General features: G+C 26.6%; 1 protein-coding gene and 1 long non-coding RNA gene across 2 annotated transcripts; one reads left to right on the plus strand and one right to left on the minus strand.

Moving 5' to 3' along the window:
• The first annotated feature begins 2,843 nt into the window (after nt 1-2,843).
• Nucleotides 2,844-10,212, plus strand: LOC107171019 (uncharacterized). Its single transcript, XM_015521250.2, has 3 exons — nt 2,844-3,003; nt 4,746-4,992; nt 9,712-10,212. Exons 1-3 carry the CDS (start codon nt 2,950-2,952, stop codon nt 9,900-9,902), a joined length of 492 nt encoding a protein of 163 aa, XP_015376736.2. The 5' UTR covers nt 2,844-2,949; the 3' UTR covers nt 9,903-10,212.
• A 6,351-nt stretch (nt 10,213-16,563) lies between these two features.
• Nucleotides 16,564-17,125, minus strand: LOC149056293 (uncharacterized). Its single transcript, XR_016191798.1, has 3 exons — nt 17,062-17,125; nt 16,777-16,936; nt 16,564-16,655 (listed from the first exon to the last, which is right to left on the minus strand). It is a non-coding gene; the product is annotated as an uncharacterized LOC149056293 (long non-coding RNA).
• Between the last annotated feature and the right edge of the window lie 1,208 nt (nt 17,126-18,333).

The raw sequence follows: 18,333 nt of genomic DNA on the forward strand, positions 1-18,333 counted from the left end.
TTATAATGTTTTTATTTTTATTTTTATATTAGGTAAGTATAATACAACACTACATATTATTAAATAAGTAAAAAACTCTATAGATGACTATTATTATATATATTTACAATTCTTAATTACTTATACAATGATATTATAAGACCTTATTATAATTTTATTTTATTTTTTTTATTGATCTTTATAGCTTCGGCGACATGGGCCATTAGCTTTATACATAATTTACATTATACTATTACTTAAAATTTACATTTTTTAGGTGACAATTTAATTACAATAATAAGGGGAAGGGCTGTTGACTATATTTATTGATTATTCTAATTAAATGTATTTATCTATTTTGGTTGTCCTGAGGAATGACATGATTTTTTCGGGTTGACAGTCGGGTCCGATTGATTCGTATAAGTTGGTTGGTATATTTATTATTTCTCTTTCTTCTTCATTTGATCGGCATTCTGTCATCAAGTGTTTTACTGAGAGGGTTACTCCGCATGTGGTACATTCTGACGGTGGTTGGTTCTTCATGAGGTGTCCATGTGTGAGTCCGATTCTGAGTCGGTTTATTATTATTTCGGGTTTTCTTGAAATTTTGTATTTCGGCCAGAGATTTATGTTATGTTTTATTTCACGTAATTTCAGTGATTTTGCCATATATTTTGAGTGATTATTTTGATGTGTTTTTTGTGTTACTTTTTTATTTGGGAGTTTCGGGTTCTTTTGCGTGATGATCGACTAATTCATTTCCGTGAATTATTATAATTTATTGAATATTTTAATCATAAAAAAAAAAATATTTTACTTTGTCAAATATTTAAGATTTTTCATGAAGTTGCATAATATTACTTTTTTTTCGTAAATTATTAATATATAGTGTATCTTAGATAAATGCCTATAATTGATACATTTTACAATATCGTGAGTATAAAATATTTTTAGATTATAATTTGATGTAATAATAATAATTTGTGTCTGTCAACGTTATTGTCAAGGGATTGGTATTTGTACTTAAATAATACAATATTATATACAAATAACTTACTATAATAATGAAATTCTTTTAATTTATTTAAGATTATAAAATAATTTATATCAAAAGATTTTATTTTAATTTTTATTTATTTTTCTTTGTTCAATTATTATTGAATCTTTTATATTTGATTTGTTTTTAAACCCAATGAAGTTTCAGTATTTATTCAAAAGATGGTGCTGCTAGTATTGTTATTAAGGTAATGTGAATAAGTGTGTTTTATAAATAATTTAAACCGTTTTTGGAACTAATTATTTTCTGTGTTAATTATTTCTATTATAGCTTCGATTATCATACCTAATAAAATGTAATAACACCTATTTAAAGATTTTATAAGGCTATGAAGGACAAAAATGTTGAGATATACAATTCTGTGTTTGAATTATATACAATATTGTTATTGATCTATATTTATCTACATTTAGGAATTTTAAATCTGATTTTAATTTATAAAAATGTTATTTTATTAATTGTGCTTATATTATTTTTTAAACAGTGTCAAATACCTGTATGGAATTAAAACAATCAATTGTCAAGCAAAACTGTATTGCGGAAGACTAGATGGTTCAAATTTCTATAAAGGTACATTCAGATATAATTCGACTACTTTTTATTAGTAGATAATAATTATAATATAATCCTCATGCATATATAATATTATTGATTCAAATATAACATGATTTCAAACTAATTAAGATTCTATCAAAATTAAAAAAAAACTTCAACATATTAATTATTGCATACTTATCCAAATATAAATATTTTTGAACAAATAATCTGGTTTCCGGTTCGGTTACACCATACCTTATGTATAATTTGACAGACATTTATAAATAATGTTTACCTGGTTAATAATAATGTTAGCGTTATATACGCTTTTAAGTTAATATTTAGTACAATCGTTTACCATGTTTAGATACATGCATTTTGTCATTCAGAAGTAATTTTAAATTAATTTTGAGGTTTTTAACAACAAGTTTTTTGGATTATCTATCAGTAAGGTATTAAATCTCTACGTTACAAATTTAAAATTAATATCATATAAGTAAATAATATTATTTATTAGCGTTCAATTATTTTGACATGAACGTAAACGCATATTATTATTTATATAATATATAAACTGGAAACATCATGTTACCTGATTTATTGTTTATATTTTTATGGAAAATAAATTTGAAATAAATAGTAGGTGTGTATAAATGTATACGTGTGGTAAAAGTTGTACGAGTGATGTATAATGATACATATTATTATTAATTGTAAACAGTTTATAAACACGTAATTTTTTAAAACTGCAGCCGAAATTTACCTCCTAATATCAACATCAAAATGTAATGTTCACAATGAAATGATGAACCAAAAAAAAATCGCGATTTCGATTATATCAATTCAAATTATATGTATAGAGTTAATTACCTTCAACAGGCTGTTTTTTTTTTTACTCAAATGTAATTTCAGCATGTTATACATCAACACCTTGGACGTAATCTGCCGAAGTATAGGTTTATCAGCTATGCGTATGTTATGTGGAGGGTGTGTCAATTCTACCTTCAAAAAGAATTCTGTTTGTAATTTGTTTTGTTAAAAAAAAAAATATTTTGTATCGAAGCACAATTTTCATTATCCATTATTATTTATCACTATGCAAATATTTTTCTTCAATATAGTTATTGTTCACGTAATACAGCGTACACTTAATGTAACAAAACGGAAACCTGAAAATACTCGATGAACGTACTAAAAACCATATGCGAACAATTATTTCGTTTATATATTCAAATCGAGTAGTAGATGTTGTAAAAATGTTTTTTTTTCTAAAAAAAAAAAAATTTTAAAAGCTACCAGTGCAACATAACTTGGATATTTCAATAAACACAATTGCAATCGACTATAGTGTCACGGGAAAACAACACACCTTTATAATGGTACACATCCGAATGATTTTAACGTTATCCATTGCGATTTTGGCGGTCGACGTGAGTTTCCATATATGAATATAATAAACCATGTCACTATGATGCAATATTTGTTGAGTTTGGATACCTACCACGGGTGTGGTATACAGTTTGAATTTTAATTTAATGTCTAGAATGTATATGTATATTTTTTACGTTTCTGGCAGAAATTTGAATTCTTTTCGGATTCTTTGTGTGCTGTCCATTAATTTATCGACCATACTAACCGGAAACCACAAAAATGGATATTTGGACATCAGCGTTCATAAGCTGTAAAAAAAAATCAAAGAAAAATAACAAAACTCGGATTAACGATACTTGGCCATAATTTATTCTTTTTTAGATATTATTACGGCTGGTACCGAATTGGTTCCCGTTTGAAAAAGGTATTTTATTAAGGTAAGCCGAATTGGTTCCCGTTTAATTACGCACATTTTCCTTCTCAATTGTACAGGCTTAAGACTTTCAACTTAAAAGTAGGCTTGGTTAAAAATATTCTTCAATATTAGAAGGTAACTTGGGAATTGTTCTTAATTTGGTGGCATTCAAATTTTTAAGGACTCTGTTAATATCATTTTGAAGTAGTGACTCACTATGATTGTTCGAAGCTATCTCCTTGCGTATTATTTTAGATTTAGATGATCGCTCTGTAATAAGTTTGTCACATTTTCTTTTTAGTGAATTTTTCAATTTTGGTTGCACAAGTTTACCATCGCCTTCACTTTCATAGTTATGTGTTAATATTTCTTTACAAAAAAAATCTTCGTTTAATTTAACGTATGCTTTAAATTTTCGTTTTGTACATATCCACCTCTATATGTTATCATCTGATAGGTTCTTTTGGAATCCAAACTTGTAATTGTCAATAATCAACAACTTAGATCCCTTTTCACTAAACATAAACTCCATAATTATGAAAAATTAAAATTAAAAAATATAAATAACAAATTTATACGATGTGTTGTTCGAGACTGCACCTCAGTCCTCACTGTGCAGTGTACACTAACATTATTGTCATTCGTACATATGATATAGACGATATACTATAATACTATACACTATACTATAAACTATACAGCGATAAAAGTACATAATATAATCTCAATCGTTATCTTAATTGATCGGGGTAGGTATCACCGATAATTTGATAAACTTCCAATATATAAATATATTGCCATCTTATTGTATATTATACTATAGATTATAGAGTGTAGCCGTGTAGGTACATTTATATTTCACACTGTGTAATTTATATTTTGTAACAATTATTAAAAATTAAAAAATACATGTACACAAACGGGAACCAATTCGGTTCAACTTAATAAAATACCTTTTTTGAACGGGAACCAATTCGGCTCAACTTAATATAATACCTTTTTTAAACGGGAACCAATTCGGTTACTCCCATTATTACGGTAACTAAGCTACCTGTATAAAATTGTCATCTATCATACCCATACGAATGTGTACCTATTCGTAATCTGTAAATCTTGTTCACTATATAATATTCATTAATGTGACGGATTCCCGACACATATAGTTTATAGCTGAACACATCGATTTTGGATTTCTTCCTTTCTGTGTAGTATCATTTATATTTTACGGATATTGAAAATTGTTTATTTGAAAAATATGATTTCCACCAAAAATAACTTTCAAAGATCACATGAATTCAGCTAGTTTTTATGCCCGATTATATAGACGCATTAATTAATCCGTGGTGTCTTCTTATTTTTGATTACCCATAATTTTTTTTCGTATAGAATGTGTTAGTAGAAGCTGGAAAAGGAACGAGAAATCGGGAAGCGAATTTGTCAATTCGTGCTGCAGAACACAAGGAAACGTTAAGATCAAAACAAGATAAGTTAGAAGAAAAATTTGGTTCAATGACACAACCGGTCAAGGAACAATTGGCCGAAATTAGTAACATTATAATCGACCATATCTTGAAACATAAATCATTCGAAAAGTATTTGAAAAATGTGTTTTCGATATTACAAAAATATGCAGGTAAATATATAATATGCTATTATATATCTTACGAGTTAAAATATATTATTTTAAAATACTCTATAGTATATTATAAACTTTATAACATGGAATTCAACGTTTATAACAGAAAAATTAAAATCGGGTAACTGTGGTCAAATATTCGTAAAATTTGATAGAGCACCTGCTAGACAAATGCCCTTTAAAATTTTACCATAATTTAAAAGCTCAGGACTATGATAAATATATTTCAATTTAAATCATACAGTCGAATCAAAATATTCATAATGCAAAAATCCGAAATATAAGTTAAGAAGATCATAACATGTATTCAAAAAATTGAAACAAACTCAGCTTAACCCCAACTAAAAAAAATACAGTAAAATTTAAAAGTGGGACTAATTACATTTTAACTTAGATTTAGTAGGTGGTAATACCTAAATATTTAACAACACCAATCAAACAGAAGGAACTATTCAATTGCAAAACACTAAATGCAATATAGTTTAAAATAAAAATATTTTTATGATACCTAAATATTAGGATTAAGACATACCTAACTAATATTATAACAAAGTAGTTATTTAAGTATAATATTTTAAAATACCATGTATAATAATTGAGGTGAAAAATCTACGATTTTATTTTTAGTTTTTAAAGAAACGTACAATTTACCACATATTTATGAATGATTTAATATTGTTAGCTAATTTAACTTAATTGTATAATAGTTGTTAGAATTAAAGAAATACATTAGTATGTACAATGTTTATTTAACATATTTTTAGTTTACAATATTATTGGGATTAGTTTTCTCCTGGAATGCATATTGTCAGGCTTAATTTTTTAACTTTTTTGAAATTAACTTGAGTATCTAGTTGAATATCTAATATGTTAAGAAAGGATAAATATAACCAAATAATTAAACAGTAAAAAATATGTTCACATAATTAATTAATTTTGTAGTATACTCATTTATCAAAATACTATACTGGAAACAATATTTTTATTTGTCATCGTTCTCATTTGAAAATTTAATGGGAGTTAGGAAACTATGTGATTTCATTATTTATCTAGTATATTTTACGAAATGGTTCTGGTGGTTGAGCCAAAACGGGCAATTTCACCTTGCCACCAGAGCAGCATAAGCCGGGGGTTTCCGATCGAAACTTCAATGCATTGCAATGCTGGCATTCGATAGACAATGAACCGATATCAACACAGCAAAGATCTTTGTATGCGACTGTGGAATCGTATTCGAAAGCAGCGCGATTCAAGGCTACATTTATTTTGTACTTCTTCTTCTGCTATTACCATGTTGTCAAATTTGGGGTGGTGTTTGTAAGGTGCAAACCTGTGTTATATGAGCCCGTCTCAAAACATTTGCTTCTGCAAGTTCCTCTTGCGTTTGATTACAACGGACATTCTCACAAATTATTGCATTACGTGTACATCGTCCAATGTTTGATCTTCTAATAGGAGGCATCAGTCAAGCAAAATATTCTCTTCAAAAAATAACAAAGTCGTTTTTGATTAATTATAGAAAATACTCAATAAATAATAAATTAAAAATAAAAATGCTCGTGCATGTTATAAGAAATGCAGGTTTGAATTATGTGATTGCTAATTAATAAAATAAAATAAAATTGTAGTCACGCAGTTTTTCTGGTAACGCCAACAACAGAAAATGGAAAATGAAGTCGTATTATTCACTTAACAAATTCCAAACCCATAATGAACAATAATGAACACAAAACTATAAAAACCATAGATTATACTGTAGTAGCCAATACATTGAGCTGATGTATTGTCATAAAAATGTCTACGTCTACCATGTAGTAATTAAAGACAACGGTATCGAGTTCAAATCCCAGACATCAATAAATAGATTTTGAAATTTTTCTACTTATTCGGTTGACTTTTTAAAAATGTTAACCTCTTTCATGAGAACCTTCTCCTCGCAATTACGAACAGTTAAAAAAAATTTGAACCAAATCGGCCCAGCTGTTCTTAATTGATGAATTGTTATACATTTTTGTCTCCATTTATAAATATATATAGATATAGATAATATAGGCACAATTGTTTTTAATTTTTTATGAACTTGATACTTTTTTTTTATTGACAAAAGTGGAACTAAAACCTTCAGCAGAATGTCGGGTATAACAGAAAAAAATTTCAGCCTAATCTGTTCAATAGTTTTCTCGGTTAACGCGGTCGTAGAAAAACCCTTACAATTTTATATAATAGTATAGCCGACCCGTCACGACTTCGCCCGTGATTGGTTGTTTATTTATTGACAAGTCCGTAATATAAAACGTAGAAATAAACTAAACTATTACTAACAACTAAACTTTAATGAAATACGTTGGTTAGGTATCTAAGGTACCTACACAGTGACAGTGATCACATAGACTTAAAGAAAACGGTAACCAAAATATGTGGGTTGGTAGGGAAAACATTTTTCAGTCGACGGCTTTTAGGGAAACACTGACAATTATATTATAACCTTTTAATGTATTATAATTATTTATAACTATACTATAATATACTCTGTATTTTATAATTTATTGTTGGCTATTGTGTTTATTTAATGTAGGCATACGCTGCATATTTATTTCTGATCGTCTATGGCAGTAGAAAAATAATAGTATTATGTTATACAATTTTTATTATAGCATATTTCTGCCTATACTATTATACATAGAATACGATTAAACGAATAAATCTATTAAATATTTACCAACATAATATATAATATATAAATATAATAATTATATTGTGCATAATTATAATAATGTATAGGTACTATTATTGGTATGTCTAATATTTTGTATACCCTGTAAAATTACCCATGCAAACATACGAGTGCCCGCAGACGAAGACTACTGCAGCAGTGCTATAGACCTGTCTACATGTGGCTTGGTGAGGCGTGGTCGTACGCTCAATCTGCGGAAACGCACTGAGCGTACGTACCGGCCGCAGTTGCTAGCTCCCGGATGGGTGACCACCCGGGATTTTTAGCAACATATCCTTGCCACACATACACAAACACGTGTTACAACCCTACCCAATTAAAAACCTACAAACAAACATACAAAAATAATCCCTACCGTACCACCCCACACCCAATGGCCTATGTTGCCGCGGGTTCTCCTTACAAAAAAAAAAAAGACCTGTTTACATAATAATATATTATTATTATTTTTTCCCGATTTCGATTTCGGTTTCGGGTACCGGTTTTTATTTTTTTTTTATTTCGGTTTTTAACGGTTTTAACCGGTATTCGAAACCGGTATCGAATATCGGTTTCAAGCCCTACAATTTACTATCAGTATTTATAGTGTTATTTATTATGAACATTAAAAATATTAATTTGAATATTTATTATTTATAATTTGTTAACGAAAACACTAAATTTTCAATATGACTGTAAAAATTATCTACGGTTTAAACAATTAAGTTTCAAAACATTTTTTTTTTACAAGCCAATTTTATCTGAATTAATTTTTATCAGGTTTATTTTTAAATTATTAAACGGTAAATTAGTAGTATGATATAAATATACATAATCTATCAATTTACATTTATTTATATGTAAGACCATGCTATCAATATCAAATCAATTTGATACTGTTTGGTTGATATAGTTCGGTTTGAAAATGATAAACGGCTTGGATATACAAACCTTAACGATAATGATATAACTTTTTAAAATTATTTTAACGTTTATTTGTCGTGTTGGTATAAAATAGCTGCTGATTTCTTAAATATGATGACAATAATGCAACAATAGTGGAGTTTTGATTGTTTCATGTCCGCAAATAACGTCAATGGTTAGGTTGGTTTGGACTTATTAAATAATTTATAAATAATATAATATAGTTAATATGAAAATATACTTTAAAAATATATAGTGAATACAACCGGTGTATGTTACTCTTACTCAGTGTAAATATAATATTATAACGTTCAAAATGTGAGTATAAATTATAAATGGTAATATTGTTAGCTCAAACAAACCGTTAATTGTTTATAAAATATATTGTTCCAATTTTATCTAATTATTACAAACTAACAAATATTTACTTTTATATTATTATGAATACTTAATATACTATTTTTGAAAACTACCCAACACCATGATTTATATTGTACTGGATTTATTATTATATTTCGAATCTATCTAACATAAGTATCCTTTCAAATCTTCATAGATTAATTGATTTAAAATGGAGATATGATATCACAATATAATTGTTTTTTAACTTAATACCCTAAGATAAGGTTTGATAATAAAAAAAACCAACGTAAATTATTTTTCTTCTTATTTACTTACATAACTTAGATTATGTTTTTGAATTTAAAACACCAGAGTCGAGGTTTTTTAGTTTCCCATATTAATTTATCATAATGTTATATTATTACATAAAAATCACTTTTAATATGAAAACTTATAAAATTAGCTTCCGCCAATTCTATAATTTTAGATCTGTGACTGCGAAAACATGATGGTTACGTATTGGATATGTCACTACATACGGTGAAAGCAGAGCTTCGTGTTTTACAGTCCCTAGTATCAATATTGACCACTGGTTAGGATCGTAACAATTATTGTATACCATAATATTTTATCGAATCATAATTTATGAAAACATTATTATTGGCTTGCATAAATGTGTGATTGTTTTTAAATGTAAAATATTTTAAATTAACCGATACTAAATATTATGTTTTTAGAGGGACAAATTACCACAAGATATGAAAAACTCAATAAAATTTATACAAAATGGGAAAAGAAAAATTTTCCAGACAAGGAAAAGAAAGCTAATGCATTGAAAATACTGAAGAAGCAAGAAAAGGAAAATAAAGGTTCACAAAAAAAAAATAAAAATAATGAAAAGAAGCAATCTCTAAAGCTCAAACTCTAAAGCAAACATTATTGATAAGAAACTAACAGATAAAAATGGAGGTCAAAAGAAAATCAGATAAACTAGATACCCAAATATTAACGAAATATTTATAACTGCTTATACATTTCTAAATGATCTAAGTTGGTTTACAATAATAATTAATTTTTTTGTGTAAAACAAAAATTATTAAAAATCAGTTTAAGATAAATCAGATAAATTTCGGCTTTATTTAAGGTTATACATAACAACCTAATAAAATGTATTAAAATTATTATTATGCATCTATATTTATAATAAACAAATTTATATAATATTTTGGAAAATTCAATTACACGAGAATTTTTTTTTTATTAAAATTTGGGATTTTCCATAATTTGTTGGATAATATAGGTACACAACTTTTGAGTAATTTTTGTGTCATAAAATTTGTTTATACAGTTTCTCTTTAAAATATAATTTATGGTTGTATATAATATGTACAGATGTATTCAAAAAAAGGCTGGACAAGTAGGTACGCTTTGCTGTACAGTATTTGTCGAGTATAAATAATATTTGAATTCAATGATTGATCATTGCATAGTGTAAATTTCCATTAAATTTTTCGTTGTTTGTGACAGGTAAAAATTGTGGGGAATCTTCTATTAAAATGTTTTTATGTTGGCAATGAAAAAAACTTTTAAAAATTAAAAATTTCACTATTTCCAATTGAAAGTGTGTTTTGTTGCATATAATTATTTGTTTTTTATTAATTCAAATAATATACAGTTTTACATTAATTGTACATTTGAATTATCTATCTTCTGTAAGCTAGGCTTGTGGCGAAGATAGAGAGTTATAAATTGATACATATTATGCTTAAAAACTAAAACACTATTATTGCGTAATTATACAATACAAAAAGAAATAAATAAAATATAATACAATAAGGTTAACCTAAGTTACATTTAAAGATACAAGTAGCCAATCATTAATTAATTTTTTAGCGTTATAATATTTATGTTAATTATTTGTTGTTATTTATGTATTCTAATTGTCTTTTATGTTTAGAACATAAAAGACATTTAGAATGAATGTATAGAATTACATAATTGTATTTTAGTCTTGATTTTTCATCATAACCTTTTGAATCAGTAAAATAATTTTTTGTGCATACACTTTTTCGTTAGTCCCTGATAAACAATTAATTAATAGTCATTTGAAATAGTTGGTATTTATTTTGTAAAATATATTTTCTCATTCAAAAATTTTGAAAATGTATCACGCTATTAAGGCTAGGTAATTCATAAAGATATATTTAAGTAATATATATAATTTTATATATTTTATAATATTGAAAATAATATTCATTATTGTTTTATAAAAAACATTTTATGTTTGAATTTTGAAAAAATCAGATACATTTTTGAATAAAAAATAACGATTTTTCCTTTAACGCTATTAGTTTTATTAGGAATCATTCAAAAAACATAAAAGACTTGAAACTTATCGCCTTCCCGTTTCTTCTTATTACATTCTGTACATTTTAAAAATATTTAGACTATCTTTAAACTATATTTTACGTGGCAAAACCAATATACACTATTCTTTCTACTATACGCCGATAATTTCTTTGTTAATGTTAATTACATTAATAATATTATATTTTTTTTCGTTGATCTAAAAAGACATAGTCAACTTGGCCATTAAGATTTACATACATATGTGTTTTTTTTTTTTTAAATAAAATAATATATGATAAAACTGTGAATAATATATGTTAATAATAATAAAACCATTGGCAACAATTAGTATAACAGTTGAAACATTACTATAAAAATGGCGGGAAAATGGATGTCGCTCTGCTGTATAGTAGGTTACAATAGTTGGTTACTGTAATAGATGGAATTAAATTTGAATGCAATGATAGGTATCATTGTATACGAAAAACGATTCCGAATGGAGATGATTTGTCAGTCTAGGTTATATTATATTTAAATATTGTCATATATTCTATTTTGAAAAAAATATTTTATTTTTCAATTAGGACGCATTTTGCTTAAGGCATGGTTAATCAATTTCTCCAAAAACATTGCATGTAGTTATCATAATTCATAATTTTACCTTATATTATCATAGATATACATATACCTGGTTTGAGGATAAATCGTTATCGTTACGCGACTTCATAAAAATTTAAAACTCAAACGCTCATAACATTTTTCCTATAATGATGCTTCGAGTTTTCTCTAAAGCTACATGAAGGAAAACTTATGGAAAACTTAGTGTTGAATTTTTTAACCTTAGAAATAAATACAAACAATTTTATGAATTTTGAACTACAAAATAATTTGCAAATATTCATGGTTTTGAGGAATTTTTGTCAATATTTGAACTTCAAATGCTAATAAAAAAAAAATTGTGCCTATATATTTATAATTTTTAATCACTATAATAATAACTTATGAGGAACATTTGTATTAAATTTTCAAGTATTTTGATAGGGCCAAAAAAATTTTATTGACACTTCAAAAATTTTTTTACAGAAAAATCGAAAATTTCAGTTGTCTATAAATATCTCAAAATATTTTGAAAATTAAACTGTATATAATATTACACTAACATAAACATTTGGTGAAAATTTCAAGTATCTATAGTGATTAGTTTTTGAATTACAACCATATAAAAAAATCGATTTGGTCGAAAGGTTTTGCTTAAAAATTCACGTTTTTATTTCCAATAAGATTTTTTTATTAATTTTTTATTAAACTACATAAATAACATGTACAATTTCTTCTGATGGCATAACTATTTCCATGTTGGTTGGTTTGGTCGGTTGATTGATTTGAATGCTTGAGTTTGGTAAATCCTCGTAGAAGGGAATTTCAAGTATTTTCCTCGATTCGCTACCTAGACGAAAGTAATGTTAAAAATATTGTTAATTAATATTGTAGGTAGGTCGATATAATATGTATTATAATATTACTTTTTATGGATTCCACATTATTGCTGGGTACACAATCGTCCTATTAATAGAAAATATACTGTAAATATTTAGTTCTACAAAATAAGTAATCTCATATACCAACTGCTTTACACATAGTTTTTACCTATAATCTAGCCAACCAAACCCTCTAAATGTCCATTTATACAGACTGTACAATTCAAAATAAATATGACACAAATAAATAAATATTTTTATTACCTGTACAATTTGAACGTGATTATCGTTTGACAATTGCTTCCGCTTGGTAATGTAATGGTATAATATTCCAACAGCACTTATAGCGCCAAATGTAAGACCTGCAAAGAAAATCCTTTTTGACATTTTTAGAAAGCTTTTATTCATAGTCAATATTGAAATGAACAATATGTAAGATTTCTATTGAATGAAATAATAGCTCATTCGTAGTTATGTATTTATTATAATAATATTTGTCTCCAATCATCGTTGCCAGGACAAAAATTTGTTTTTGTTTAAATACTATACAGTATATTTTATATTTTATTTTATAATCAATGGACAATGGTATAAGTATACAATAAAATTATTATTATTATTTCTAAGTCCGGGAACTAATGAACCAGTGATGGTAATATAATGATATAATCATTTAGGGCCAGATAAAAGTATTCATGTTTTATTAAGTATTCACTCATATGATATAAATTAGCACAATTTAATAATATTAGAGCACCGTCAGTAGAGCGTTCGTAATTAATTAAGATGCCTCTAATAACAGAATGATATTGGTACGGTTCACGCCGAATGGTTTTAATGTAGACGACTTAAAACGTCGATAAACTATCAGTTTTTGTATTGTTTATAATACCTATTTCAACTATTACTGGTTGATGTTATAATGACGTTGGGTTGAGAAAATTGACACCTCAAGGATAAGCGATGGGTACGATATCCATGATTGGAAAAAGAAAGTTATAATGAAATAAAATAATATAGTAAATAAATAAATACGAAAAACGCCCGGTCACGTTATTCGAAAATGGACCACAGCTCTAGAATGGTTAAGTACACGAGATGGGATGAATGGAAAAGTTCGGTTTATTGTCTGAGGTTATTGGAAAGCCATCCGAGAAAACCATTTAGGTATTTCTGGTGATAATGCCACCGTAGTACAACGCGTACCTGTATAGTAGTTATATAATTTACGTATTATTATTATTATAAATATACGCGTGAGACGTGTATTATACACTATAATATGATCATATAATATTATAGATAAGAAAATTGTCTGAAATTAGACAATGGAAATATATGAAACGATCCAACGATTGGTCTTCATATTATATTACATCAATATACCTACCTAGATAATATATTATATGACGTATTATTGACATTTGAAATGAGAAAAATTTAACCAAGATGATTAAGAATTTCTTTTAATATATAAGACGTACGGTGTCTGTAATAATATTAATATGATCTGTAGATTGTTATTAACAACAGTGCAATATCGAGGAAAATATCGTTATAATAATATATAAACGACAGGCATTACATTTTTATTATAATACATTATTATAGCAATAATATTTATTAAATTTAAAATATCCATCTTAATAGGAAAAGAGAGATAATATGGTTACTGGTCTTTCGTGTAAGTAAACACTAGTATCTATTGCTGGAACTTGGCCAACGTACTGCCGTACGCTCAGATATTAACGTTTATGAACTTGGCCCACCGACATTTAGCATATTATCAACATGAAAATTATGCCAATATTTTGCGAGTAATTTGCGAGAATTTGCGAGTAATTTTTACACAGTCTACCTGAGAGTGGCCAACTTCATATAGCCCACCCACTTCATCCGATTAGGTCGAGATTGGTGTCAAAAGTTTGGTTTTGATTCGCGAGAATTTGCGAGCTTGGTCCCCGAATTTGCGAGTCCTTCAAAGCTCAGATATGAGCTTTCAAAGTTCTGATGTTGGCCCACCCACTTCACCCAATTAGGTCGAGATTGGTGTCAAAAGCTTGGTTGTAATTTGCGAGAATTTGCAATAAGTCATTGTTCTTTATAAGAATTATAAAGAATAATTAATAATTAATTATAATAATTATTATTACAAATTTCAAAATTCAACTTACAAATACTAACATTTTTAAAAATCCAATATAGTCGACAATTACATTACATTATGTATTATTATATTGTACTAACAACTAAGTGTTTTCATCAAAATTTGTTTTATTAATTTACAGTTAATCAAAAATCGACGTGTGTGAAGTTGGCCGCCCTAATATGTCCAAATAACACTGGGTAAATTGTAAGTTTAAAAGCTCAATTTTTAAGTATTTGTAAGTTGAATTTTGAAATTTTTAATAATTATTATTATAATTAATTATTCATTATAATTCTTATAAAGAATAATGACTTATTGCAAATTCTGGCAAATTGCAACCAAGCTTTTGACACCAATCTCGACCTAATCGGGTGAAGTGGGTGGGCTACATGGAGTTGGCCTACTCTCAGAAAGATTGTGTAATAATTAATCGCAAATTCTCGCAAATTACTAGCAAAATATTGGCATAATTTTTATGTTGATATGTTCATGTCGGTGGTTATCTCCCACAGAGGATCAAAACCAAACTTCCATAATATTAAATGTACATATTATATTAGTGTATGATTTCATCGGTTTGGCTGTATTTTTTCTAATTTAATATTAGCCCATTCGCCATTACAATAGATAAATAAAATAAAATATATATATAATATATATTCGACGAAGAAATTCTCTCTGTGGCTCTGTATATATAATACAATATTGTATAATGTATCATATATATATTATATTAGCACAGCACACTATGTGATAAAATATAATGTAGGTACTTCCAAAAATATAATATAATGTATAGTTTTGTCCCATGAAATATATTTCGTGAAACGTAGAGAAGACGTGAAATTAAACGTATTAATATACAATAATATAATATAGTTAATATTTATCAGGCATATATTTATAAGGTTACGTTCACTGCAGATAAACTAACTTTGAACCAAAAGGGCATTTACAGCTAGATAACATCATTATATTTAAGCTTAATAATATATTATATTATGTATCATGTTATTATTTCCAATTAGATTTTTTTTTTTCATCAATATTAAGATACTTCATCATTGAATACGAACTTATTATTCCTATCTCCAAAAATATGGTACACTAGAAAGTGTTATTTTTCAAAAAGGTGAACAAATTACTTATATATTGAAATTAATAATACTCAATAATCTTTAAAGTTTTCAGTTGATGCTCCATCTCAAATTGGAAACATCAATACAATGAAATATAATAGTTATTTAATCGATACTGGAAAAAAATATTTTAAAATAATAACACCACGACTTGATACCAAACATTTATTATTTAATAATATTACAACCTGGATTATTATACACTGAAAAACTGGAATACCAACGGGTATTTTTTTTTTAATGAAATTATAGACTATTAAACTGTATAAATAACATGTACAATTAAATTTAATTAGGTAAGATATTATACTGCAGTGTATGACATTAATTGATGTAACTACTTTTATTTTATTATTAATTGTAATTAACAATAAAATAAAAGCAGTTACATGGATTCAATATCATACACCAGAGTAGATACTTTACCTAATTAAATTTGAATTGTACACGTATAAATATACAGCTTAATAGTCTATAATATTTTCATTACAAATCATCTTCTTCATCAAAATAATAATTAAGTATTAAAATGGCAACCTTCTTTTTCGCCGCTTTTTTTGATGGTTCTACAAAATTAAAAATTAAAGGCAATGTTAACTAATTATTATAGAACAATTTTAAATATTAATACTAAAATTCATCCAACCAATATTTGTTGGTGGTAATGATACAATACAAAAATATTACCGTATGCACAAAAAGAATGTCCATCTATCACACATTCAACCTTGTATTGTGGAGGATGATCTTTGTCCTCTAGAGTTGTAATAATATTTAAACAAGGAGATAACTCATTTAAAAGACGCACCGGATGATTCTTTCTTTTCTCATCAATGTTCTTCATTTTCTAAAATAAAGGAGCTCAAGTTATAATATTTACTATTATATTATATTTCTAACAACAAACAGGCAATTAATATTACGAATTAACATTCATATTCTTAATCTTATACAAAGTCTATTCTTATTTACCTTCGATTTCGACTTTCTTGGTCTCTTGGTCAGTATATTCGTAATTGATTTCATATCGTCTGGAATGTTCTAAAACAGATTACATACCATTTATAATGATATGTGCAATAAATTTGATAATTTACACAAGTTTTTTTTTTAAAATCCTATCTCTTAATCATTTCATGTGGTTTTGATAGCAGTATATTTTTATACATATATATAGAAAGATAAAATATACTAAGTAATATGTATAATATATACAACGATATTCAATTTAGTTAAACATAATGTAATTTAATTCGTTTATCGAGAACAGTATGGACAATTCAAATATTCGATTGAAAGATATTTAGGTCTATCGATATTTATATTTAATCTATGTATATTCTGACCATAAATCTAATATATCTCTGTACCAAATTTCATAGCAATTAATTCAGCCATTTAGAAATACATATAGAACAAGCAGACAGAAATCCATTTTTATAAAGATAGGTTTATAAACATAGCTTTAGAAGTTATCGTCCACGGCTGGTGAGTTGTACAGTGAATGAAACAGTCCCGTATCTTTGCATGAGTTCACAGGATAAACAAAACATTATAAGTACCAAACTTATTTATGACATATTCAAAATTATTATGTTTATATATTAATTCGTCTAAAATGTTATACACAGAAATAATCTAACATTTTTATAAAAATAATATACTATTATTATATTATTATAAATCATTGTTTCTCTGTCATGGCTGTTATAGCCATTTATAAATTACCAAATATCTACTTTAAATTAATTATTTGAAAATAAAAATAATACAACTACCAACATTAAATCATGTAATTTCCTCGTCCCCCAAGATAATTATTAAGAATTTAAATTTTTAGATACTATTCAATAAGTACCTACTATTGAGTATAAACTTTCTATTATAATCTAAAATCAATTTTTACCACGGATGTTGGAGATGGAGACACTGGTCTAGTAATCTCTTCCACTATGGTCGATTCTGATGGCATAACTATTTCCACGTCGGTTGGCTTGGTCGGTTGATCTATTTGAATGCTTGAGTTTAGTAAATCCTGTTGAAATGGAATTGCAGGTGTATTTTCCGATTCGCTTCCTAAACGAACGTTATGTTAAAAATATTGTTAATTAATATTATAGGTAGGTCGATATAATATGTATTATAATATTACTTTTTATATATTCCGCATCAGTATTGGTGACACCATCGTCCTATTAATAGAAAAGATACTGTCAATATTTAGTTCTACAAAATAAGTAATCT

Source organism: Diuraphis noxia, unplaced genomic scaffold (genome assembly GCF_037042655.1).
Source record: "Diuraphis noxia isolate RWA-SAM2 unplaced genomic scaffold, SU_Dnox_SAM2 contig0004, whole genome shotgun sequence".
NCBI classification, from domain to species: domain Eukaryota; kingdom Metazoa; phylum Arthropoda; class Insecta; order Hemiptera; family Aphididae; genus Diuraphis; species Diuraphis noxia.